This window comes from Vulpes vulpes, chromosome 16 (genome assembly GCF_048418805.1).
Source record: "Vulpes vulpes isolate BD-2025 chromosome 16, VulVul3, whole genome shotgun sequence".
Lineage (NCBI taxonomy): Eukaryota > Metazoa > Chordata > Mammalia > Carnivora > Canidae > Vulpes > Vulpes vulpes.
In genome coordinates this window covers 53,551,348-53,579,024 of record NC_132795.1, presented here as the reverse complement: position 1 = coordinate 53,579,024, position 27,677 = coordinate 53,551,348, and the positions used below count along the sequence as shown (strand labels likewise).

Sequence of the window (27,677 nt, the reverse complement as noted above, 5' to 3'; positions counted from 1 at the left end):
GTGGGACGGCCGCTGGGGGCTGCGCATGCCCAAGAGCAGAAACCCCCCCGGGCTCAGCCGTAGGCGGGCCTACCTTGGCCTAACCGCGCCGCCAGGGGCCGCTCGAGCGCCAGACTGGCCGCGGAGCAGCGGCCCCGCGTCCCCCAGCGTCCCGCCGCCACCTGCCCGCCGCGCTCCCTCGGCTGCGCCCGTGGGTGCGTGGGCCTCGCGGAGCTTCGCGGGCCAGCTTCCCCGGGCGGGGGCCGCGGGAGCCCTTCATGGCGCCTGGGCTTCCGTGGTGCTGGCCTGGCCCCTGTGCGGTTTTTCCGCAGCAACATTTTCTTTCCTCTTTATCTTTTTAATTTTTTTTTATTGGAGTTCAATTTGCCAACATATAGCCTATCACCCAGTGCTCGTCCCGTCAAGTGCCCCCCTCAGTGCCCGTCATCGTTTCTCCCCCGTTAAACCAACTCTTCGGAAGCGCTGTGCGGCCGCCAGAGCGCTTTCCTGGCCGACGGCTTCTTGGCGCTTCTCCGCATCCCGGGAAGGTAGGTTCTATCATCAGCCCCGTCTTAGACAAGAACGTTTTCATCCTAAACTGTGCATCTCTGTGAAAAGCAGCACAGAGATGCGGAGCTGGAAGGAGCCTTGGCATCGACCACCCCGGGGATCCCGCTGGCACTTTTCTACGGAGGTTGCCTCTGACCCTCCGGGCGCCCCGGCCCGGGCGTGCGAAGGGAGAGCGAACAGCTGGGTCGGGAGGTTCCGTTAGCCCGGGAAGCGGGGGGCAGGGTCTAGGTCACGTGCCCCGCGGAGCCCCCTACGCGCGCCCCCCGCCGCCCCAGAGACCTGGCGGGCCGCCCCGGAGCGAGCTGCGGTGCGAGTCCGAGCCAGCGCGGAGCAGGGCCTGCGTCCCTCCAAGGCTTCCCCGTTTTAAAGGGAAAGAAAGAAAGAAAGAGAAAGAGGGAAAAGAAGGAAAAGAAAAGGAAGGGAAGGAAATATAAATTCCGATCTGTCCCTATATTACCTTTTAAAAGGTTTCTGTGCGTTTAAGTGAGTTATGCTTTAAAAAGAGGCATGCACCACATACAGGTTTAGAGCATGAGCCCAGGTGGCTCAGCGGTTGGGGGCCGCCTTCCGCCCAGGGCGTGATCCTGGAGACCCCGGATCAGTCCCGCGTCGGGCTCCCTGCATGGAGCCTGCTTCTCCCTCTGCCTGTGTCTCTGCTTCTCTCTCTCTGTCTCTCATGAATAAATAAATAAAATCTAAAGAAAATAAATAAATAAAGCATGATAATAAAATCATGAAACTTTGAAACCACGACCTTAAGAAGTGGTGATAAGTGGAGTTAAGGTTTGTAGAAGCATTACTGTGTTCTTCTCCACAGCCACTGGTCTAAGTTTTCCAGGCACACTCACATTTTCATGCAGCACAACACACCTGTGGGATAAGCCCTGTTAGACCCACTTTACAGATGAGAAAACTAAGACCCAGATGAAGTTACTTGACACGGTTGGTTTGAGATCCAGGTAGCTGGCCCCGGAGTCAGTGTTCTCTCTCTCACAGCACCTACATCAAAATACTTTCCTGCCGGGGATCCCCAGGTGGCTCAGTGGTTTAGCCCCGCCGTCAGCCCAGGGTGCGATCCTGGAGACCCATGGAGTCCCATGTCGGGCTCCCTGCATGGAGCCTGCTTCTCCCTCTGCCTGTGTCTCTGTCTCTGTCTCTCTCTCTGTGTCTCTCATGAATAAATAAATGAACTCTTTAAAAAACAAAATACCTACCTGTCTAATTCTAACCCCATCCACGCTCCTACCTCCTCCAGGAGTAGCCACTATCATGAATTTAGAGCTTAAGATTCCTTTTCTGGGCACCTGAGTGGCTCAGTTGGTTGAGCATCTGTCTTCAGGTCAGGGTCCTGGGATGGAGCCCCGCATCAGGCTCCCTGCTCAGCAGGAAGTCTGCTTCTTCCTCTGCCTTTCACCCCACTTATGCTCTATCTCTCTCAAATAAATACATAAATAAAATCTTAAAAAATATATTTCTTTTCACTGAAAAAGAAAATGGCCACTAAAACAACCCACAAACTGGGAGAACATATTTGCAAATCATATATTCCATAAAGTACTTGTATCTAGAATATATAGAAGACTCTACAACTCAATAATAAGAAGACAAATAGCCCTATTTAAAAACAAGCAAAGGAGTGCCTCAGTCCCTTAAGCAAATGCCTTGGGCTCAGGTCATGCATGATTCCACGGTCCTGGTATCTAGTCCCAAGTCAAGCTCCGGGCTCAGCGGGGAATCTGCTTCTCCCTCTACCCCTCCCCAATGCTTGTGATCTCTCTCTCTCTCTCTCTCTCTCGAATAAATAAAATCTTTCAGAAAAATTAAAACGAGCAAGGTTTTTGGCTGCCTCAGTCAATAGAGATTCTGACTCTTGATCTCAGGGTTCAAGTCCCATGTGGGTGTGGAGCCTACTTTAAAAAAAAAAAAAGTAAAGGCACCCAGTTGCTGGGAGGATGTGGAGCAGAAAGAACTCTCATTGCTCGTGAGAATGCCGAATCAGCCACTTTAGTAGTCAGTCTGGCAGTTTCTTAAATTAAAAAAAAAAAAAATTTATTCATGAGAGACACACAGAGAGGCAGAGACACAGGCAGAAGGAGAAACGGGCTCCCTGTGGGAACCCTGTGCGGGACTGGATCCCAAGACCCCAGGATCCCGACCTGAGCTGAAGGTAGACGCTCAACCACTGAGCCACTCAGGTGTCCCTAAAAAAAACTTTTAAGTTAATTTTAGGTTCATATGTATAAGAAATACTATAGAAAGTTCAGGTGTGCCTTGTACTCAGTTTCTCTTGATGGTAGCATATTGTAAAAGGATAGAACAATATAACAACCAGGATATTGACATTAATATAGTCAAGATGCACAACATTCCCATTAAGGGGCACCTGGGTGGCTCAGTTAGTTAAGCATGTGCCTTTGGCTCAGGTCACGATCCCAGGGTCTGGGGATCGAGCCCAGCATTGGGCTCCCTGCTCAGTGGGGAGCCTGCTTCTCCCTCTCCTCCCTGCTTGTGATTTCTCTTGCTATCTCTCTCTCTTTCTCAAATAAATAAACAAAATCTTAAAAAAAAAAAAAAAGAGTGTTCCCATTACAAGGATCCCTCACGTTTCCCTCCCCCAACCCCCTTCTTAGTCCCTGATAAAGGGCCTCCATTTTGGTCATTTTGAGAATGTTTTGCAGTGGAATTATACAGTATATGACCTTTTGGATAGGCTAGGCCATATGTTTGCTGCATATTTAGTTGTTTTAAAATTTTTTTTTATTATTTATTTATGATAGTCACAGAGACAGAGAGAGAGAGGCAGAGACATAGGCAGAGGGAGAAGCAGGCTCCATGCACCGGGAGCCCGATGTGGGATTCGATCCCGGGTCTCCAGGATCGCACCCTGGGCCAAAGGCAGGCACCGAACCGCTGCGCCACCCAGGGATCCCCTTATATTTAGTTGTTTTAAGAAACTACAAAATTATTTTCCAGAGTGACTAAACCATTTCACATTCCCATTAGCAGTGTGTAAGTGGTCCAGGTCTCCATATCCTGTTCTGCATTGGTGCAACAACTTTTGTATCTTAGCCATTCTGATGGATGTGTAGGGACACCTCATTGTTTTATTTATTTATTTATTTATTTATTTATTTATTTATTTATTTATTTATTTATATTTATGATAGAGAGAGAGAGAGAGAGACAGGCAGAGGGAGAAGCAGGCTCCATGCTGGGAGCCCGACGTGGGACTCGATCCCGGGACTCCAGGATCCACCCTGGGCCAAAGGCAGGTGCGAAACCACTAAGCTACCCAGGGATCTCCATCATTGTTGTTTTATTTGCATTTTTCTTATGGGTAGTGATGTTGAACATCTTTTTATTTATTTTTTAAAGGTTTTATTTATTTGAGAGAGAGAGAGAGAGAGAGCACGCATGAGCACTGGGAAGGGGTAGAGGGAGAAGCACATACCCCACTGAGCAGGGAGCCTGATGCGGGACTGATCCCAGGACTCTGGGATCATGACCTGAGCCAAAGGTAAATGCTTCACTGACTGAGCCACCCAGGTGCCCCGCTGAACATATTTTTAAATGCTAATTTCCTGTTCCCTCTATTGAAATGTCTTTTGTCCATTTTCAAATTAAATTGTTTGTGTACTTGTTGAATTGTAAGAGTTCTTTATATATTCTAGATACTAGTCCTTTGTCAGATATGTGGTTTGCAAATACTTCTTCCCACTCTTTAGCTTGTCTCTTCGTCTTTTCAACAGGGTCTTTCACAGAACAAAAGTGTTTGATTTTGATGAAAGCCAATATATCAACTTTTCCTTTTAAGGATTGTGCTTTTGTTGCCAAATCAAAGAATCCTTTGTCAAGCCCTAGGTTCAGAAGATTTTCTATGATTTTTTTTTCCTAAAAGCTTTATGTTTTACACTTAAGTTCATGGTGCACTTTAAATTAACTTTTATATAAGGTGTTATTTCTTTTTTTTTTAGATTTATTTATTTATTTATTTATTTATTTATTTATTTATTTATTTATGTGAGAGAGAGAGAGGCAGAGACACAGAAGGAGGGAGAAGCAGGCTCCATGCTGGGACTCCAGGATCGCGCCCTGGGCCAAAGGCAGGCGCTAAACCGCTGAGCCACCCAGGGATCCCCTATATAAGGTGTTAGATTTAAGTTAAGGTTTTGGGGTTTTCTTTTTTTCCCCTTTTTGCTGCTGTTGTTGTTTTCTGCTGGTGAATGTCCAATTACCCCAGAACCATTTGTTGAAAAACCAGTTTTCCTCCACTTAATTGCTTTTGCAGCTTTATCAGAAAGAAGTCAGTTGAGGGGTGCCTGAGTGGCTCAGTGGACTGAGCAGCTGACTTTTGGTTTGGGCTCAGGTCTTGGTCTCAGGGTCCTGGGATGGAGCCCTATATCCAGCTCCATGCTCGGTGGGGAGTTTGCTTGAGGATTCTCTCTCTCTCTCTCTCTCAACTCTCTCTCTCTCTGCCTCCCCACACCCTGAATCTCAAATAAATAAATAAATCTGAAAAAAATAGGCAGTTGAGCATGTCAGTTGGTGACAAATTGCCTTAGTTGTCCTGTATCTGTGAATTTCCTGATTTCTCCCAGCATCCTTGAAGGATGTTTTCATTGACTATGGGATTCTGGGTTGACATTTCAACACTTGAAAATGTTGTGTCACGTCCTTCTGGCCTCTATAGCCTCTGATGAGAAATCAGCTATCATTGGAGTTGACATTTCCATATAGGTAAGGTGTTGTTTTTCTCTGGCTGCTCTCACAACTTCTCCTTTACTTATTTTTCATTAGTTTGACTAGGATATTTCTTGGATTTATCTTATTTGGAATTCACTTGGCTTCTTAAATCTGTCATTTTTATGCCTTCTACCAAATTTGGAAAGTTTTCTTTGAGTATTTGTTCAGTCCTGCCCTCTCTTCTCCTCTCCTGAGATTCTCATAACATGATGCTTGATCTTTTTAAATAGTCCCACAAGTCCCTGATGCTCTGCTCATTTTTAACTCAGTCTGTTTTTCTGGTTCAGATTGGACAGTTTCAGTTGTTCTACTTTACAGTTCACTGCTTCTTTCCTGCCCTCTCCTTTCTGCTTTTGAACTCATTCACTAGCTTTTAATTTCAGTTTTTGTTCTAAAATTTATATTGGTTCTTCCTTTAATCTAATGTTTCTTTGCTGAGACTCTATTTTTAAATTTTGTTTCAGGGATCCCTGGGTGGTGCAGTGGTTTGGCGCCTGCCTTAGGCCCAGGGCGTGATTCTGAAGACCTGGGATCAAATCCCACATCGGGTTCCCGGTGCATGGAGCCTGCTTCTCCCTCTGCCTGTGTCTCTGCCCCCCCCCCCTCTCTGTGACTATCATAAATAAATAAAAATTAAAAAAATAAATTTTGTTTCAGGCATGTTCATAAATGCTTGTTGAAACATGTTTATGCTGAGGTGGGTACTTGATGGGATGAGCACTGGGTGTTATTCTATATATATGTTGGCAAATTGAACACCAATAAAAAAATAAATTTATTTAAAAAAAAGAAACATGTTTATGCTAGCTGCTTTAAAATCTTTTCAGAGAGGGGCACCTGGGTGGCTCAGTGGTTGAGCATCTGCTCAGGATCCTGGGGTCCTGGGATCGAGTCCCGCATCGGGCTCCCCACTGGGAGCCTGCTTCTCCCTCTGCCTCTGTCTCTGCCTCTCTGTGTGTGTGTCTCATGAATGAATGAATGAATGAATGAATAAATAAAATTGTTTAAAAAAATAAAATCTTTGCAGAGAATTCTGCCTTTGTCATCTTGCCATTGGCATCTGGTGATTGTTGTTGTTGTGTTGTCCAGTTTAAGCTGTTCCTTGTTTTTGGTATGATGCGTGATTTTTTATTGAAACCTGGACACTTTGGGTATTATGTCATGAGATCGTAAGTCTTATTTAAAAATTTTTTTAAATGGTAGCTTCCTTTGACACCACTCCAGCAGGGGAAATGCAGGAGCTTGTTACTACAAGTGGGGGAAGAAGTCCAGGTCCCCCCCCCCCATCGGCCCCAGTTGACACTAAGGCGGGGGTGTCCTCATAGTAATTAGCAGGACTGGGAGTTCTGGGGCTCCCTACAGATTTTCCCCTTATATGTCTCTGGTTGGTAAGGGTAGGAGTGCCTCATTGCTGTTCCTCCCCTGTAGCTTCCACAGACATCACGGGAGGGAGGTTTCTTTTTTACCTGTGGTCAAAGGTGAAAGTCCTGACTCTTTGCTAGGTCTCCTCTGACAACATTCAGTAGGAAGGGGTGGTGCATCTGAGTGCAGGACCCCATGTGACCACATATGTTACATGCCTATGAAGCTGGCTCTGAAAATAACCCTATCACTTCAGGTTGCTGCCTAGAGAGGGAGATTTTACAAAGCCCGGACCTAAATCACAGTCATCAGAAGCAGAGAGTAGTGTTCAGGAGTCTGGATCTCAGGCCCTGCCACTTACCCACTGTGCGACCACAGCGTGCATTTCCCAGACATTTCCTGAGTGCTGTTCTCTACCAGCCATTGAGCCACATACAGAGGACATAGAAAAGATGGAGACATAGTCCTTGCCCTCATTAGCCTTGGCACTGCACAGACTCCTGGAATCTGGATCTTTTTTCACTAAGTGCCTCCAAGATCATTCTCTCAGTTTATCTAGATCTGATTCATTTTAGTTCTGGAAAGAATCTGTAATGTGGATATATCGTATTTCATTTTTCAGCTGTTGCCCTATTCATAGATCTAGGTGGTTTCCATCTCTGTGCTATTAAAAACAAGGGACATCCTCATTCATGCCTCATTTTGAAGCCTACCTGAGTGGGTATTTCTCTGGAACAGATAACGAGAAGTAGAATTGCTGAGGCAAAAGGTACATGCACTTTAAATAGATATTGCCAAATTGCCCTCTCCTCAGTGATTGAAAGTACTGGTTCCTTGCACCCACTTCAACATTTAATATTATGTTTTGCCAACTTGAGGGAAGAAAATAATAGCTCTTCTTCTTTTTTTTTTTTTTTATTTTCGTGATTACTAATGAAATTGAGCTTCTTTTCATGTGGCCACTTTTATTTCTTCATATTCTTTGCCCATTTTTCTATTTCATTGTCCTATTGATTTGCAGGAATGTCTTTTTGTCATCTCTGTATTAATCTTTGCCATATATGCTGCAAATACCCCATTTCTTTTTTTTATATTTTATTTATTTATTTGAGAGAGAGAGGGAGAGAGCACAAGCAGAGGGAGAAGCAGACTCCCCACTGAGCAGGGAGCCCAATGCAGGGCTCAATTCCAGGACTCCAGAATCATGACCTGAGCCAAAGGCAGCTGCTTAGCCAACTGGACCACCCAGGCAACCCACAAATACCTCATTTCTTGTTTGTTTTCAACTTTGTTGATGGCTTTGTCATATAGAAGTTTAAATATTTATGTAGTATAAGTATTTTGTGTCTTAGTTTTTTTAATTTATTTATTTAAAAAGATTTTTAAAAATGGATTTCTTCCTCAGAGACACACAGAGAGAGGCAGAGACACAGGGAGAGGGAGGTGGCAGCTCCCCGCGGGGAGCCTGGCATGGGACTTGATCCCAGGACCCTGGGATCATGACCTGAGCCAAAGGCAAGATGCTCAACCACTGAGCCATGCAGGTGCCCCATGTCTTAGTTAGTTTCTTTTCTTTTTTTTTTTTTTTAAGATTTTACTTATGTATTTGAGAGAGAGTGCACGTGCATAAGGAAGGAGGGGCAGACGGAGAGGGAGAGAGAGAATCTCAAGCAGACTCATACTGAGCTCAGAGCCTGATGCAGGACTCAATCCCACAATCCTGAGGTTGTGACCTGAACTGAAAACAAGAATTGGATCCTGAACCGACTGAGCCACCCAGATGTCCCTGTGTCTTCTTTGTAAGAAGATCTCTTCTCTTCCAAGGTTGCAAACATATTCTTTTAAAAAATACTTTGATAGGGTCTTTTTGAATGGTTTTATTTATCGTGGAGTGCTAATCGACTATGTAGGGTCATAAAAATACACTGCTAGTAAGCGTGTACTTGTGGTTAGACTTTAGGGCACTGGGCTCCCCAATCCTGCTGAGTATTAGTTACCAACCATCCAGCACTTCTCTGACCAAGAATTCTCACATTTATTGCTCTCATCTGGTGGCTGATGCCTCTATTTTTGTCTGCTTGTCATAGGTGGGGAGAGAGGAAGTCCGTCACCTTTTTACTTCACATGAGTACCCCAACCAGTTATCCTGATAGGGTCTGTCCTGCTCCCCAGATCTATCACTCTGACGAACAGTCGGAGGCCCCCACCCCCACCCCTGGAGACTGTCCACCTTTCAGGATGACGCTCTCTGCCTATATTTTGTGCTTTGATTTTCTCTACCAACCTCATTCTATCTGCCTTCCATTTTTGAGGGGTTCCTTGTAGCTTGTAGTTTAACAGGACACCAAGTTTTGTTTTCTAGCACTATTATGGATTTATTTTCAGCTCTACTTTCTTTTACCTCTGTGGTATGAGGTAGGAGGGAGGGGCAGTATACACAGGTGGCAATCTGATGTCTGGGCCCAGTGACCACTGAGAACTTTCCTATTGTCCTGACACTGAAAGCTGACTAGGTTCAGCATAGAATTCTTGAGTCACAATCATTTTCCCTCAAAACTCTGTAAAACATGACTCCACTAACAGTATTGCATGTGGCAATTCTGATACCATTCTGCTTCTTTATTCTTTTTAGGTAATCTGTCCCCTTCCCCTTGCCCCACTTTAATGTTTTCTTTTCTTTCTTTCCTCTTTTTTGAAGATTTTATTTTTTAAGTAATCTCTACACCCAACATGGGGCTCTAGCTCACAGCCCTGAGGTCATCCCTGTCTAGCTCCACTGACTGAGCCAGCCAGGTGCCCCCTTAATGTTTCCTTTATCCTGAAAATTCAAAAATCTTATCAGAGTCTGTATACTTAGTGTGACTTTTGCCTCATTAAGTTAATCTAAGAGCATGTGATTAAGAGTCAAGGCTTCCTTTACTTTGAGGAACATTTGTATCTTGTGGCTTCTCCCTCAACTCTCTTCTTCTTGATATTCTTATTTGATGACTGTTTAGTCTTCTACGTTTGTCCTCCACATCTCTCAACGTTTCTATTCCTTATCTTTTGCTTCTGTCTACTGGGAGAATTTCTTGGTCTTTTAATGCACTTATTCACTTTTTTTTAAATAGTGTCCAATCATTTTTATTTATTTACTTTTTAAATTTTATTTATTTATTCATGAGATACAGAGAGAGAGGCAGAGACACAGGCAGAGGGAGAAGCAGGCTCCATGCAGGGAGCCCGATGTGGGAATAAATCCCGGGACTCCAGGATCACGCCCCAGGCCAAAGGCAGGCGCCAAACCGCTGAGCCACCCAGGGATCCCCCAGTCATTTTTAAATAGTATCACAGTTTCCATTTCATTTTAAAATTTAGGGCACCTGGCTGGCTAAGTTGGTGGAGCATGCAACTCTTGATCTCAGGTTCATGAGTTCAAACCTCATGTTGGGTGTGGAAATTACTTAAAAAATAAAATTTAACTGTTGGCCTGGATCAGGATAAATTTTGTATTACTGTCTGCCCCAGTTTCATAGATACAATATCTTCTTGAATATTGTTGAGAATACAAAATCGGGCATATCTACCTTTCTTCTGTTTGGGGGGTAACAATTGCATAGGAGACCATGGATTGCTCTTATCATAGTGCTGAATTCCTCCTTTAAAAAAAAAAAAAGATTTTATTTATTCATTCATGAGAGACACAGAAAGAGGCAGAGACATAGAGGGAGAAGCAGACTCCTCACAGGGAGCCCGATGTGGGACCCAATCCCCGACCCCTGGCATCATGCTTCAAGCCAAAGATAGATGCTCAACAACTGAGCCACCCAGGTGTCCCTGAATTCCTCCTTTTGGACTACCATTTCTTTTCATAGGACTTTTTTTCTGTTTCTTATCCTTACAAAGAAATATCCATGTTTGTTCTGTTAGGAGTTGAGGTGAGTTCTTTTTTTTTTTTTTAAGATTTATTTATTTATTCATGAGAGACACAGAGAGAGAGAGAGGCAGAGACACAGGCAGAGGGAGAAGCAGGCTCCATGCAGGGAGCCCGACGTGGGACTTGATCCCGGGTCTTCAGGAACAGGCCCTGGGCTGAAGGCAGCGCTAAACCACTGAGCCACCCAGGCATCCCTGTGAGTACCTGTTTAAATGTTTAAAGAATGTTTACAATGTTTAAGTCTGGAGGAAGAAACAATAGAACAGTTCATATAACTTTACTCTTTTTTTATTTATTTTTATTTTTATTATTATTATTTTTTAAGATTTTATTTATTTATTCATGAGAGGGAGAGAGAGAGAGAGAGAGAGGCAGAGACACAGGCAGAGGGAGAAGCAGGCTCCAGGCAGGGAGCCTGATGTGGGACTCCATTCCGGGTCCCCAGGATCACGCCCTGGGCTGCAGGCGGTGCTAAACTGCTGCGCCACTGGGGCTGCCCAACTTTACTCTTTAAAAAAAAAAGGTTATTTTATTTATTTGAGAGAGAGCGAGAGAGCATGAGCAGGGGTAGGGGCAGCAGAGGAGAGGCAGAGGGAGAAGCAGGCTCCCCACCGAGCAGGGAGTCCAACTTGGGGCTTGATCCCAGGATCCTGGGATCATGACCTGAGCCAAAGGCAGATGCTTAACCAACTGAGCCACCCAGGAGCCCCTAACTTTATTTATTTATTTATTTATTTTTAAACTTTACTCTTTTTAAAACCAGCTTTGTTAGGACGCCTGGGTGGATCCTGGGCCTGATTCTGGGATGCTGGATCGAGTCCCACATCGGGCTCCCTATGTGGAGCCTGCTTTTCCCTCTGCTTGCGTCTCTGCCTCTCTCTCTGTGTGTCTCTCATGAATAAATAAATAAAATCTTAAAAAAATAATTAAAAAAAACCCAACTTTGTTGATATATAATTGGCATATGACAAAGTGTTGATATTGGTATTTGATACATTAATATATACTTGTGAACCATCATCACAATTAGGAGAATGAGCATATCTCTCACCCTTATTATTTTTTTAAAGATTTTATTTATTGGGCATCTTAAATAAAGATTTTATTTATTTATTCATGACAGACACACAAGAGAGGGAGAGAGAGGCAGAGACACAGGCAGAGGGAGAAGCAGGCTCCATGCAGGGAGCCCAACATGGGACTTGATCCTAGGTCTCCAAGATCCAGCCCCGGGCTGAAGGTGGCGCTAAACCGCTGAGCCACCTGGGCTGCCCATATCTGTCACCCTTAAAAGCTTTCTTGTGGGCTTCTGTAATCCCTCCATCCCATCTCTCCCTCTTTGTACCTCCATGAAAACGTATTTGTATTTTGTAAAATTTTACATAAATGTAATCCTACAAAAAAATTGTAATCCTACAGTATATATCCTTCTCTTTTGTCTTTCACTTAGCAAAACTATTTTGAGATTTATCCTTATTCTTATGGCGATCAGTAGTCCATTCCTTTTATTGCTGAATATATCCCATTATATGGATAACGTGTTTATTTATTCACCTGTTCATGGATATTTGGGTTGTTTCCACTTTGGGGCTATTGCAAATAACTTGTTGCAAATATTTGTGCACGTGTCATTGTATGGATTACATCTTCTTTCTTGGGTAAATACCTAGAGTGGATTGGTAGGTAACACAGCAGGTGTATGTTTTTATTTTTAAAGAAAGTTTCCAACTCCAAAACCTAGTCATATAATTTTATATTCATATCAGCAATGCTTGAGAATCTCAGTGATTCCACTTCTCATCAATGTTTGGAAAGGTCAGTCTTTTTAAGACAGTCTTTATTAGGTATGTAGTGATATCTTACAGTTTTAATTTGCATTTTCTTTCACTAGTGACTAGTAATGTTGAGAGTTTTTTCATGTGCTTATTTACCATCTGTTTATCTTCTGTGGTGAAATATCTGTTTAATTCTTTTGCCCATTTAAAAAATCAGTTGTTTGTTTTCTTACTATTGAGTCTGAGTTCTTTATATATTCTAGACAGATCTCTTTATTAGATATATAATTTGCAAGTATTTTCTCCCAAGTCTGTGGCTTGTCTTTCTATTTCTCTTAATAGTATCTTTAGAAAAGAAGAGGTAAATTTTGATGAAGTCAGGACACCTGGGTGGCTCAGCAGTTAGAGGTCTGCCTTTGGCTCAGGGCATGATCCCGGAGTCCCGGGATCGAGTCCTACATTGGGCTTCCTGTATGGAGACTGCTTCTCTTTCCTTGCCTGTGTCTCTGCTTCCCTCTCTGTGTCTCTCATGAATAAATAAATAAAATCTTAAAAAAAAAACTTAAAAATTTTGATGAAGTCCAACATATCATTTTTTTTTTCTATGATGGATCATGATTTTGGTGTTATTTCAAGACTTCTTTGCTTAATCCATAGCCTCAAATATTTTCTCCTGTTTTCTTCTAGGAATTTTATAGTTTTAGGTTTTAGATTTAGGTCTATGATTAATTTTGAGTTACCTTTATACATGGTATGAGATGAGAATCAAAGTCTACTTTTTCCTATATAAATACCCAGTTTCTTCAGGACCATTTATTGAAAAGACTTTCCTCCAACGAATTACATTTGCACCTTTGTCTCAAATCAATTGACAGTATGAGGATCTGCTTTTGTCCCATCTCTCTTGACATCAGCAATTTCATATTGTTTTGATTGCTGACCAACTTTGTTTTTTTCAAAATTGTTTGGCTATTTTGGGTTCTTCACATTTCTATATGCACCTTTGATACAGCATATTGGGTTTAAGAACCAAAAAATGCTGTAAGTTTTATTACAATTATGCTGAATTTATAGATCAATTTGAGGATGGAATCCGACCCATGACCATGGTATATCTCTTCACTTATGTAGGTCTTCCTTAATTTCTCTCAGCGTGTTTTGCAGCATTTAGTGTACAGATCTTGCACACATCTTTTGTCAAGTTTTCCCCTATATATTCTATATTTTTTATGCTATTATAAATGGTATTTTGAAATATTTCAATTCCCAAATATTCATTGCTATTATATATAAATATAAATGAATTTTAAAAGTTTTTTTGAATTAAAAAATTTTTAAACATACTTTATTTTTTAGAGCAGTTTTATGTTCAGAGAAAATATAATTTACTTTTATATATTGATCTTGTATCTTTCAACCCTGCTAAACTATAATAGCTTTTTGTTTGATTTCATAGGATTTTAATATACAATCATGTCTGCAAAATAAAGACAGTTTTATTTCCTTTATAATCTGACTGACTTTTACTTCTCTTTCTCTCTGTCTCTCCTGTTCTCTCTTTTTTAAAAGATTTTATTTATTTATTTATTCTTATTTATTCATGAGAGACACAGAGAGAGAGAGAGTCAGAGACACAGGCAGAGGGAGAAGCAGGGTCCATGCAGGGACCCCGATGCAGGACTCGATCTCAGGACTCCAGGATCATGCCCTGGACTGAAGCCAGGCGCTAAACTGCTGAGCCACCCAGGGATCCCCCTCTTTCTTTTTTTTTTTTTTTTAAGATTTTATTTATTCGAGAAACAGAGAGGCAGAGACACAGACAGAGGGAGAAGTAGGCAGAGGGAGAAGCAGGCTCCATGCGGGAAGCCCAACGTGGGACTCAATCCCTGCTCTCCAGGATCATGCCCTGGGCTGAAGGCTGTGCTAAACTGCTGAGCCACCCAGGCTGCCCTCTCTCTTTCTTTTTATGTTAAGTTTTATAGCTCATTGAAAAGAGTGGTCATCTTTTATAATGGCTGATTATGATCATAAGATTTGAAAAACATTAGTTTAATCAATGAACAACGTTATGATATATTTGCAAGTGAAATGCTTTTGTCTCATTTGCAATTTGCCAGGGCAATTGATGGAAAAAATGTTAAAGCTCTCTTTTGAAATAGACATAAATAATAATATTATTTTTTAAAAAGATTTTATTTATTCATGTGAGACACAGAGAGAGAGGCAGAGACACAGGCAGAGGGATATGCGGTACTCAATCTCAGGACTCCAGGATCACAACCTGAGCCAAAGGCAGACACTCAACCACTGAGCCAACCAATGAGCCTCCCAGGTGCCCCCACAAATAGTGTCAAATATATATAGGGGGCCGAATCATTGCAGTAATAGGGCTCTGACTCTAGAAATCTGTTACTTAAAATATAGAATTTGACTTAAGGAAAAATTGGCAAGTGATCATAAGTCAGATTTTCAAATATTAGGTTGGTTATTGGACTAGATTAGGCAGGGTAGGGGAAGTTTGATGTTCTGCTTTATTATTGACATCATTTCCCTTTTCAGGAGTATGGTAGGTTTACTAATGGTGTAAGCGGCTATTACTTTTCTCTTTTGGCTGAGTTCATTGTCTAAAACTTCTAGTATGTTGTGTAGAAATCATGAAGGCTTTCATCATCACACCCTTGCCTTATTCCTGAACTTACAGAGTAAGTATTCAGTATTTTACCACTGAGTATATTGTTAGCACTAAGTTTTTCACTAATGTCCTTCATCAGGTTGAGAATGTTCCCAACTCCTCCTAGTTTGCTAGGAGTTGTTTTTGTTTTTCTGTTTTCTTTTTTTTCAGAACAGATGTTGATTTTATCAAATGTTTTTCTATGCATCTATTGAGATAATCATATGCTTTTTCTTTTTTATTTTTTTAAAAGATTTATTTATTTATTCATGAGAGGCACAGAGAGAGAGAGAGGCAGAGACATAGAAGAAGCAGGCTTCCCACAGGGAGCCTGATGCAGGGACTCAATCCTGGATTCTGTGAGCTGAAGGGAGATGCTCAATCGCTGAGCCAACCATGTGTTCCTCATATGCTTTTTCTTTTTTAGTTCGTTAATATGGTAAATTATGTTGATTGGCTTTTGAGTGTTGAACCAACCTTGCATTCCTGAGGATAAACTGCTTTGGTATTGTGTATTATCCCTTTTATATGTTTTTAGTTTTAAGTTAAGATTTTCTTTTTAGGGATCCCTGGGTGGCGCAGCGGTTTAGCGCCTGCCCTTGGCCCAGGGCGCGATCCTGGAGACCTGGGATCGAATCCCATGTCGGGCTCCCGGTGCATGAGGCCTGCTTCTCCCTCTGCCTGTGTCTCTACCTCTCTCTCTCTCGCTCTCTGTGTGACTATCATAAATTTAAAAAAAAAGGTTTTCTTTTTAAATATAATTTTTTAATATCTTATTTATCTACTTGAGAGAGAGAGTGAGAGGGAGAGTATGAGCACATAGAGGGAGAGGGAGCAGAGAGCCTGACATGAGGCTCAATCCCAGGACTCCAGGATCATGATCTGAGCTGAAAGCAGATGTTTAATTGACTGAGCCACCCAGGTGCCCCTTAAGTTAAGATTTTTTTCTTTTTTTAAAAAGATTTTTATTTATTTATTCATGAGAGACAGAGAGAGGCAGAGGCACAGGCAGAGGGAGAAGCAGGCTCCCTGCGAGGAGCCGGATGTGGGATTCTATCCCAGGACTCCAGGATCATGACCTGGGCCGAAGGCAGAGGCTAAACCACTGAGCCACCCAGGTGTCCCGGAAGCTATTTATTGATAAATACCTTATTTAACTTGCTTGTTCTTTTTTTTAAAAAAGATTTTATTTATTCATGAGAGACACAGAGAGAGAGAGAGAGTCAGAGACACAGGCAGAGGGAGAACTAGTCTCCATGCAGGGAGCCCCATGTGGGACTCAATCCCGGGACTCCAGGATCATGCCCTGAGCCAAAGGCAGGCGCTTACCCACGAGCCACCCAGGCATCCCAAGATTTTCTTAATAATATTTCCCTCTGTGTTTATAAGGGACGTTGTCCTATAATTTTCTTGTGTCATCTTTGGTTTTGATATCAGATAATGCTATCCACATACAGTGAGATGGAAAGTATTCTCTCCTCTTTTTCTGGTAGAGTTTGTGTAGAGTTAGTATTATTTCTTCCTTAAAAGTTTGGTAGGAAGTGCCTAGCTGGCTCAGTTGGTTAAGTGTCTGTCTGCCTTCAGCTCAGGTCATGATCCCAGGGTTCTGGAATCGAGTCCCATGTCTGGTTCCCTGCTGGGCGGCGAACCTACTTCTCCCTCTCCCTCTGCTTCTCCCCCTGCTTCTCTCTCTCTCTCAAATAAATAAAATCTTAAAAAAAAGTTTGGTAGAATTCACTAGTGAAGCCCTATAGATCTGGAGTTTTCTTTGTGGGAAACTTTAAATTATTTAAAACTTTAAATTATTTAAAATTTAATGTCTTTAATAGACATTGTGTTATCAGGTGATGTACTTCTTGCATGAGCTTTGGTATTTTGTATCTTTTAAAGATTTTGTCCAGGGATGCTTGGGTGGCTCAGTGGTTGGGTGTCTGCCTTCACCTCAGGGTGTGATCCCAGGTCCGGGGATTGAGTCCCACATCCAGCTTCTGTGAGGAACTTGCTTCTCCCTCTGCCTGTGTCTCTGCCTCTCTCTGTGTCTCTCATGAATAAATAAATAAATAAATCTTAAAAAAAATAAATATTTTTGTCCATTTCCTCTATGTTGTTGAATTTATTGGTATGGTTTATACTATTCCCTTATTACCATTTTGGTACCTATAGATTCTGTGTCATTGCCACCTTCATCATTCTTTTTTTTTTTTTTAAGATTTTATTTATTTATTCATGAGAGACAGAGAGAAAGAGAGAGAGGCAGAGACACAGGCAGAGGGAGAAGCAGGCCCCATGCAGGGAGCCCAATGTGGGACTTGACCCCAGGTCCCCAGGATCACGCCCTGGGCTGAAGGCAGGTGTCAAACCACCAAGCCACCCAGGTTGCCCACCTTCATCATTCTTGATACTGACCATTTGTATCTTATTTTTTTCTGGTCTCATCTATTGACAGAATTACACATTTCATTGACCTCACAAAACCAGCTTTTGGTTTTACTGATTTTTTCTATTGTTTCTCTGTTTTCTATTTCAATTATTTTCACTTTAATCTTTCTTATTTCAATTCTTGTGGTTATTTGGGCTCTATTTGCTCTTCCATTTCCAGTTCCTTAAAGTGGAAACTAAGGGATTCATTTGGGACATTTGTTATTTTCTAATATAGATATTTTTAGTGCTGTATTTTTTTCTCTATGCACTGTTTTAACTGCATCCCACAGATTTTGATATTTTTTCATTTTTTTTCAGTTCAAAATACTTTCTTTTAGACTTTTTAGTTCACTCACATATTATTTAAATGTGTGTTGTTTAGTTGGGGATTTTCCAGGGGTCTGTCTGTTACTGATTTCTAATTTAATTCCATTGTGGTCAGAGAACATACTTGAAATGATTTTTTTTTAAGTAGTCTCTACACCCACTGTGAGGCTCAGACTCACAACTCTGAGCTCTAGAGTTGAATGCTCTACTGACTGAGCCAGCCAGGTGTCCCCCAGAAATGACTTTAAGCTTTTAAATTTATTGAGGCTTGGTTTATGATTGAGAATATGATATGTCTTGGTAAATATTTCTTGTACATATGAAACTAAGCACTCCTCAGTTTTAAACATCTACATTTCTGTAATTTTTTTTTTACTTAAAAAAAATTGAGAGAGAAAGAGGACATGTGCAAGCTGGGGCAGAGGAGGAGGGAGAGGGAGAGAGTATTTTGAGCATACTCTCTGCTGCGTGTGGAGCCCCACACGGGGCTTGATCTCAAGACCCTGGGATCATGAACTGAGCCAAAGGCAGACACCTAACCAACTGAGCCACCCAGGTGCCCCCATAGTTTTGTAATTATTGTTTAGTTACATGCAGAGTAATTTGAGGACACTAAAGTCTGTTGTCTTGAATCTGACAATATCTATTTGATGTCTTCACGCCTCTTAAAGGCAGACTCTATATCCTGTTTGCCTTTCTCTCCCCATAGCATCTTTCCTGACCCCAAATGGAAGCTCAGCAGACACTGGTTCAATGGATGGATGACACTCAGAAATAGTTAGGCCAGGTTCTTATTTTTTTTTAATAAATTAATTTTTTATTGGTGTTCAATTTACCAACATACAGAATAACACCCAGTGCTCATCCCGTCAAGTGTCCCCCTCAGTGCCCGTCACCCATTCACCCCCACCCCCCACCCTCCTCCCCTTCCACCATCCCTAGTTCGTTTCCCAGAGTTAGGAGTCTTTATGTTCTGTCTCCCTTTCTGATATTTCCTACTCATTTCTTCTCCCTTCCCTTCTATTCCCTTTCACTGTTATATTCCCCAAATGAATGAGACCATATAATGTTTGTCCTTCTCCGACTGACTTATTTCACTCAGCATAATATCCTCCAGTTCCATCCATGTTGAAGCAAATGGTGGGTATTTGTCGTTTCTAATGGCTGAGTAATATTCCATTGTATACATAAACCACATCTTCTTTATCCATTCATCTTTTAATGGACACCGAGGCTCCTTCCACAGGTTCTTATTTTTGATTCAGAAAATATCCTTGTGCTATGTGACCAGACTGAGTCTCACACACCTTTATGTCTTTGCATCCCTACAGGACTTTGCACGTAACTTGACACACCACAAGTGCTTGGGCATTGTGTTGACATTGAATGGAACTAGAGACAGCCACAAAGGTGCTGCCTCAGACTGGTGGGATCTAGGCCACTCTGTGGCACTTGACAAACTGCTCTGGCCACAGTTGGAGAGGCTGTCCTGTCATAAAGCCCCCTAAGACATGATGTCACACACAGACACCTCTCTCCTTACAAAAGGGAGGGGCTGTGGTGTTGGCCTCCCAGACTTAGCTGGGCTCCCATGCCCTCCTCAGGCTCGGCCCTAGAGCTTAAAGAGAGGTGAGCAGGACACTGCCTGGACGCTGATATGATCAGAGGGTGCTCTGCAAGTCGCTGAAATCACCAAGATTGGCAGCAAGTGGGCTCAAAGGCTGCCCTCAGTAGAGCACCTGAGCAGGTGAAAATTGGCTTTACAACTCTTAGCTTCCCTTTCCCCATCTTTCCTACCTGGCATCCCCTTCTCCCTCTCTTCCTCTCTCCCTCAGGATCTGTTTACTTTCCTCCTCCAGACCGCCTCTCGGAAAAAGCTGGATAACTTTGCTCACACCAAGGTAGAAATGACTAATGGCCCAGGGAACCGAGGGCAGCCACCTCCCTGAACAGGGATGAAAGGGCCTGGGAGAAGCAGAGGATGGGTGGGTTTGGTGGCAGGGAGTCGAGGGAGTCCCATCTGGGGGTGCCTGTATTCTCTGCTGAGGGTGGGACAGGGGGAGGAGAGGGTGGAAAGCTGAAGGGAGATTCTGAACTTGGCCCTGGAGAGATGAGGGCCCTCCCTTGGGGCACAGAGACTCACAAGGTGGCATCAGGTCCCAATCACATCGGAGACCTTGACTTTACCGTGAGCTTTGCTCATAAGCAGTTCCACACTGCAGGTGAGACTTCAGACAGAGGGTCTTTTGAGGAGGCCACGCATTTCCCTTAGGACTCCCTAAATTGTAAGAGTAAATGATAATGATTAAAAACTACCAATACTCTCAAATATTTTCTGTTGCACAGTGTTTCTGAAATAACTAGCCATGTACATCTGGGGTCATTTTATACCAAATGCTCAGTCAAGTGACACCTGAATCCTATCCCAGACCCCTTTTCCCATCCTGATTCTCTGAGAACTGCCTTTCCAGCTCTGAGGGCATTGAAACCAGCTTTTCTTTGGGACTCTGAGGTCTTGGGAGAAATTCCTGAGCATTTTCCAAGCTAGCCCATTCTGTCCTGAGTTTGGCCCTGGCTGTGACCAGCGGGCCATCCCCCCGGGGAAGAGGGTGGCCCATCGCTTGGCCCATCACATGGCCCGTACCCCACCAGGTAAAGGAACACAGGATCTCAGGCCTGCTGATGCACTGATGGTTTTTTTTTTTTAAGATTTTATTTATTTATTTATTCTTGAGAGATAGAAGGAGAGACAGAGCCAGAGACACAGGCAGAGGCAGAGCCAGAGACACAGGCAGAGGGAGAGGGAGAAGCAGGCTCCATGCACCGGGAGCCCGACGTGGGATTCGATCCCGGGTCTCCAGGATCGCGCCCTGGGCCAAAGGCAGGCGCCAAACCGCTGCGCCACCCAGGGATCCCCACTGATGGTTGACCATCTTTTCTTCACAGAGTGAAAATGGTGTTTGGACTGGGCTGCCAGAGAGAGAGGTAAAGTTCAGGTGGGCCCAGTGCCTTGAGTGACCAGGAAAGGGGATGCCCACTTAGGTCTAAAAGGAAAGGAGAATAGAGTTCTCTGTTCCCCTTTCCTTGACTGTTCCAGTTTCTCTGTGACTCAGGGTTGGGGCAGAAGGCCTGGTCCTGGCTGGTGGGCCCTGCCTCTGTGTGTGCGCCTGTGTGTGCATGCACCCTGGGAGCCACTGTCCGACAGTGTCAAGATGCTCTGCTTGTGCCAAGGGGGAGGGGTCCCAGAAGAGGTGGGCGAGTCCTGGGGATACAATTTCTGATCAGGATTGTGGGATCTGTCAGTCCCAGAGTAGGGCTCTTGGAAGACTCCGGGAGAAGAGCTGGTCCAATGCTGACTGCCCAGCCTGGGCCGAGTGCTTGCTTTCTGGCTGGGAAGGCAAGGTGGGGCCAGGGAGACAAGAGCAGAAGAAGAGGAGGAGTGTGTTCAGGCTCTGAGTCTGGCTCTCAGTGGAGGCGGAGGCACAGTGCCTGCCGAGAGCCCTGATCCAGTTAACAGATTTGCGCACCCACAGTGTTGGATCCCCCTGGTGGAGCTAGTCCTGGGGTTTGGAGTGGGAGGGAAGGTGGTCCCCACTCACTAGTGAGGGCATATGGGGCACCCAAGCTCTACCCTCAACTCCACTTTCCTTCCAGGCTCTATAAGCCCCTGTATGTAGTACACGTCTTCATTCTCGCAGGTAAGGGCGCTGGGGAATGCAGGGGCGGCCCGCTGGTTCTGGCCTCAGGGCCGCCCCACTCTCTGGCTGCTTACTGGGGCTCCCAGGGCCTGGCCATGCTGCTCAGAGTCAAGGCTGCCCTCTGTCTCTTTCTTCCCTTGGTACCTTTGCAGTGAAACAGATTTGAACCCATGTTTGATTCTGAAATCCCCCCTCCCCCTGGAAACCCATGAACCAAAACCCACACAACCTCACGTCCTATAGCAGTGGTCTTCAATGTTTGCCTGCACACCTGTGGAAAAAATCCAACTTCCCTCATACACATTAACACCTAGCTTCTTTCCAAGTTTACTTTAAAGGGATACAATTTCTGGTATATTGTAAATAAATACTGACATTTTAGAGTAATGCTATCACTCTTAAATGTTTTAATTAGTCTTTCTTCACTCATTGCAGGAGTGGTATACTACTATTTTCAGGGGTCTGTGGGGAAGCCAGCCCCTGACCACGAGATTGCTGGGGAACCTTCCCAGGTAGGCACTGAGGAGGCCTAGAGGCCGGGGTAGCCTCACTGTAGCCTGAGTAGAGGTCACGCTCCTTGGTTGTTAACTGTGTGTGTGTGTGTGTGTGTGTGAGAGAGAGAGAGAGAGAGAGAGAGAGAGAGAAAGGGAGGGGGAAATGTGAGGGCTCTGCAGAAATTCACTGGTTTTCTGGTAAGGTGTCCAAACAGAGGCTCCATCCCTCACAGGCTGGCTGTGTAGTCATCCTGGGGCTCTGTGGCAGTGGCGTCCACAAACCAAAAGAAACAGATAATCCCTCATTGATGTGAGTAGCTCTGGAATGTGGTTCAGCGCTCTTATATGGACGACGTGGTGAGCCTGCCTGGGGTCACATACTGTCCTCCATGGCCCAGATCCAAGGACCTAGGGCAGAAGCCCCTGCTCCCAGCCCAGGTCAGAAGAACACAGATGGGTGCCGAGCACCCACCTAGGGCCACATGCCGAAACACGTGCTGTCCACCTGTTAGGTCCTGCAAGCCTCACAGCAGCCCTGCAGCTCGCATCTCATGTAGATGGGAAACAGCCCCCAGGGACACAGTGCCTGGATCCAGGCTGCCAGGGTGACAGGAGAGGACCACAGTCCTGATCCCCGGAGGCCTCCTGCTCTCTGCACAATGCGGCTGGGAACAGGGGACTCCCATAGAGACAGGTCGTCTGTGGCCCAGAAACACGGAGTAGATGCGTGACACCTCCTGGCTGCCTTCCAGAGGCTGGAAGCCCCGAGGAAAGCCCTGGGTGCCTTGGATGGAGACCACAGAGTACAACTCTGCTTCCTTTCTTTTTGTTGTTTAAAGTTACTAGTCAAATTTCCATTTAAAAAAAGTTTTATTGTCATCAAAGCTATGCTCCTATGTCATCTGGTGCTTTAAAGTTTTAAGACCTGGAACCAAAAAATGGCTGCCTTTGCCCCAGCTCGACCACCGGTGCTTTCCCCAGGGTTGGAATCCTCCCAGCCTCCGACCTTCCCAGCTGGAGCCTTTCATTTTTCCATGTTTCTAATTAGCAAGCTTATCCTGCTTTGTCTTCATTTCTCAGACTTAGACATTAGCCGGTGAGGATTTAGCTCCCAGGACAACTGTACATTCGCTGCCCCTCCAACACACATGTCCACCTCCCTCCAGCCTTCCAGTGTTTTGGGATTGTGACATTTTATTACTTATTTTCTTTAATGATTTTATTTATTTATTCATGAGACACACACACACAGAGAGAGAGAGAGAGAGAGGGGCAGAGACACAGGCAGAGGGAGAAGCAGGCTCCATGCAGGGAGCCAGACATGGGACTTGATCCTGGGTCTCTAGGATCACGCCCTAGGCTGAAGGCGGTGCTAAACCACTGAGGCACCAGGGCTGCCCAGATTGTGACATTTTAAATCTGAGTAATGACATTTTCAATTGTTAAAATCTTTTAAATAACATGGTTGCCGTTCTGCTGATTTTTAAAATTCTTTATTTAAATTCAATTTGCCAACCTCTATAGTACAACACTCCGTGCTCATCTCATAAAGTGTCCTCCTTACTGCCTGTCACCCAGTTACCCCATCTCCTCACCCGCCTCCCCTCCCGCAACCCTTTGTTTCCCAGAGTTAGAGAGTCTTCCATGGTTTGCCTTCCTCGGTTCTGCTGATTTTTATATCATTTCGGGTTTTCAGCTCCCCTGTGCTTCCGTGGCCGAGGGCTCTTTTTGGACAGCGGGGTAACTACCACCACAATTAAGAAACAGAGCAGTCCCGCCGTCCCTTCAAAAAATTCCTCTGGACTCTTGTGCAGTTGGCCTTCCCCTCCCCCACGTCCAGCTGACAGTTTTCCATTCCTATAGTTTTGCTTTGCAAGATTGTCCTGTAAGTGGGGGCACCCTGCGTGTAGTCTGGTCCCTCACTGAGCTTGGTGCACCTGAGACGTCTCTGGGTGCAGGCGCAGCACCTTGTTTCTCCTCGCTGCTGAACGGGTGTCCTCCATGGGAAGGACTGCAGGTTGTCTGCTCAGCGCCTAGGAGACATTTGGGTGTTTCCAGTTTGGGACAATTACAAATAAAGTCGCTGTAGGGGTGCCTGGGGGGCTCAGTTGGTTAAATGTCTGACTTTTGATTTCAGCTCCGGTCATGATCTCAGGGGTCTTGGGATCGAGCCCCACATTGGGGAGCAGGGACTCTGGCTTCTCCGTCCCCCCTCCCCCATTCATGTTTTTTTCTCTCTCTCTAAAATAAATAAATAAAATCTTTAAAAAACAAAACCAAACCACTATAGGGGCACCTGAGTGGCACAGTTGGTTAAGCTTCTGCCTTTGGCTCAGGTTTTGATCCTGAGGTCCTGGAGTTGAGCCCCTGCAATTGGCCTCCTTGCTTGGTGGGTGGGTGGGTGGGATCCTGCTTCTCCCTCTGCTCCTTTCCCTGCTTGGGCTCTCGTGCTTACTCTCTCTCTCTCTCTCTCTCTCTCTCTAATAAATACATAAAATCTTTTTTTTTTTTTTAAGATTTTATTTATTCATGAGAGACACAGAGAGAGCAAGAGGCAGAGACACAGGCAGAGGGAGAAGCAGGCCCCATGCAGGGAGCCCGACACAGGACTCCATCCCAGGTCTCCAGGATCACGCCCCGGGCCGAAGGCAGGCGCTAAACCACTGAGCCACCCAGGGATCCCCCATAAAATCTTTTTTTAAAACCCACTATAAATCTTCATTTAGGGCTGACATTTTTAAACTGAGAATAGTATTCCACGCTGAGTCACGTACCATGGTTACTCTTCTTGGCGTGTCATTTTGTTTTTGCCTCTTTTTTCTATTCACTTCCTCTCTACGTACAATTAATATACCCAGGCTCTCTGCCAAAAATATCAATCCCCTTGCAGTAGATTTACACAAATTAGGTGTTTAATGGATTGATGGTTTTCACAGAGCGTATCTCACGGGGCGGCCCTCCCACTGTTCCCATAGGGACAGGATGCCCAGCTGCCCTGGGACCTCCCTTTCTCCGCAATCTGGGGAGCCCCTGTCACTCCTTTATTTTGATGGAATGCAACCGCCAGGGGAACCTCTGCTTCCTGAGGGGTAGTCTTCAGATATTACATGTCTGCCATGGTCTTAATTCATATGCGACTACGAGTTTGGGTAGGTATAGAATTCTAGACTAGAAATATTTTTTCTCATAGGATTTGAAGATCCAACTTCCTTGTCTTCTGGCTTCAAAGACTTTCAAAAAGAAGTCTGACAAAAGTTGAATTCCTAAAACAGGCTTTTTTTCTTTGTATTTTAGAAGTTTTTGGGTTCCTTGTCCTGAGGGTTCTGAAATGTATTGATGACAAAACTCGGGGTAGATCTCCCTCATCCATTGTCCTGGACACTTGGTGATTCCTTCTCTTCTGGAAACTCACATCCCTCATCTTTGGGAAATGGTCTTGATAAAAAAGGGACATATTTATCTGGTATCTCTCCCTGCCACTTCAATCTGCTGTCTCTGTTTCCTCTCAGAAAGCTCTAGGAGTTCGCAGTGGGAGCTCCTGATCTCTTCTCTGTTCTTTCTCGGGAAAATTTTTTTTTCGACTTTACCTTCTACATTTTGATTGGATTTTTCCCTCCCAGTATTCTATCATATTTTTGTTTTTAAAAACTGGAGGCTTTTTAAACATTTCTGTTATTTATTTATTTATGATTCTATTTATTTATTTGACATAGAGCACAAGCAGGGGGGGATCAGCAGGCAGAGGGAGAGAGAGAAGCAGGCTTCCCGCTGAACAGAGAGCCTGACCTGGGACTCGATCCCAGGACCCTGGGATCATGATCTGAGCCAAAGGCAGATGTTTAACCCACTGAGTCACCCAGGTGCCCTGAACATCTCCGTTTTAGAGTCTAATTCTTGTTTCATGAATGCTAAGTTTTAACTTTCTAAAGACATCAGTTATTGTTTACTTGAACTTTTTTTTTTCTTCAAACTACTGGTAATTTTTAGGTATCTGTGTATGTAGGCACTGACTGTGGATTAGTGTGTAGCTGAGGTGACCCTGAGAGGTCACCTCAGCCTTCCCTCCGTCCTTTCTCTCCTCGTCATGCAGCTCGTAGGGGAGTCCTTGAGGCCGGTGTGGGGGCCGATGGATAAGTGCTACCCTGTGACCACTCAGGTGGGTAAGGGCTGGGGGCCCCCTGGATGTGGGGCGTTGGCCTGGGCACCCTGGGTGGGTACAGAGAGGAGGTGCAGCAGAGAAGGACCCCCAGCTGCTCACAGCTGTGAATCACTCTCCTGTTTGCTTCTGCAGAGACGCAGAGTCAAGAGCGAGAAGAAGCCAGCCTCTGAGGTGAGTGAGGCTTGCCCCGGCCGAGGCTCGCTTGTCAGCGCTCCATGAGATGGGGAGACACCCCAGCTCGTGGCAGGGGCGTCCCAGGGCTGGTGGCAGGGCCCCCCAGGAAACTGGCAACCCGCTGAGAAGGGAAGGACTCCCTTGGGAAGACACAACTACACACCGCAGGCCAGAGAACAAGGCAGGAGGGGGAGGGCCCTTCTGCCCATATCCTACCCTCCTGACCCCCCTGCAGGCTGTGCCCCCCAAGGCGAAGGGAGGACTGAATGGTGCTGCCCCTGAGGGGGAGACTGACATCTTGTCTCAGCATGAGGGGGAAGCAGCCGGCCCTGGGCCCGCTGGGAAGGAGGTGGCTGAGGAGGAAGAAGTGGCAGGGGTCCCAGGCTGGGAGGTAAGGAGGCGGGTGGGCCAGCTGGAATGTTCCCGGCACCGTCCTACTGAGAAGCCCAGGAGCACTGCAGGATGGAGTTCATGGGAAGGAGGGCAGAGCTGGGGGGATGGGGCACTCAAGACCCCTGGGCCAAACTGCCATCCCAGTGGGGCAAGGGGCCCTACAGAGCCCAGAGGCAGCAGCCATGGTGTGAGCCAAGAGTGGGTCTGAACCCTGCCTCCCCCAACTTCCTGTGAAGCGAGGCCTCAGTTTCCCTGTCTGTGTAACATGGGGCCTATCTTCTCCCACCACTGTGCCCTGTCTTTCTTCCCAGGAAAACACCCAGGTCCGCAAGGAGACTGCAGTATACGCCTCTGGTAAGACCGCCGGCACCTCCCTCCCTAACCTGGGGACACAGCAACAGCACAGACACTGGCTCCTCTCAGGCCCCTGGCCCTGGGGTGGGGCGGAGGAAGCCCCGGCAGCCAGATGCCCGTCCCCCCTGAACATCTTCCTGGTTGGCAGGAACTTGAGGCCTCCCACCTTGGGCTGGAGGAACAGCGTCAGAGGGAGCCCTGGCCCTGGGGAAAGGTCCCTCCCCAGCAGGGGACCCACAGGGCATGCCTGTTTGTGCTCGTAGAGGCCTCTGAGATGGAGAGTAAGGAGGGAAGGCCTGGGGGCTGGGTCCCCCAGCTCCTGAGGAAGCTCTGGTTGGACTGGTTCCCAGCCCCTGACATCCCGAAGACTCAGAACCACGAACGACCAAGCACCCAATAAATGCACAGACTTGCTGCTTCTGCAGGCCCTGCTACTTCCTTTCTGGGGCTTCATCAAAACCCAGTGAGGCCCCATCCACACTCCCTGCCACACCTGCTACTCTGGAGAGGCCCTCCGACTCCGACTCGGAGCGAAGGGACAGAGCAAGTTCCCTGAACGTGGGGGAGCTCCACGTCAGGAGGGCATTTAGAAGGTGCTGGTGGGACGTATGTCAGGGATGCTGTTGGGTACAGGGTGGAGG

The 27,677-nt window shown here is 45.3% G+C and overlaps 1 protein-coding gene across 1 annotated transcript; it reads left to right on the top strand.

The window, feature by feature from the left end:
- The first annotated feature begins 445 nt into the window (after window positions 1–445).
- On the top strand, window positions 446–27,460 carry LOC112934003 (uncharacterized). The gene is made up of 7 exons (XM_072741065.1): window positions 446–527; window positions 21,898–21,974; window positions 26,047–26,112; window positions 26,248–26,286; window positions 26,525–26,680; window positions 26,994–27,036; window positions 27,300–27,460. The coding sequence occupies exons 3-7, from the start codon at window positions 26,083–26,085 to the stop codon at window positions 27,434–27,436; spliced, it is 405 nt and encodes a 134-aa protein (XP_072597166.1). The 5' UTR covers window positions 446–527; window positions 21,898–21,974; window positions 26,047–26,082; the 3' UTR covers window positions 27,437–27,460.
- Window positions 27,461–27,677: the final 217 nt, after the last annotated feature.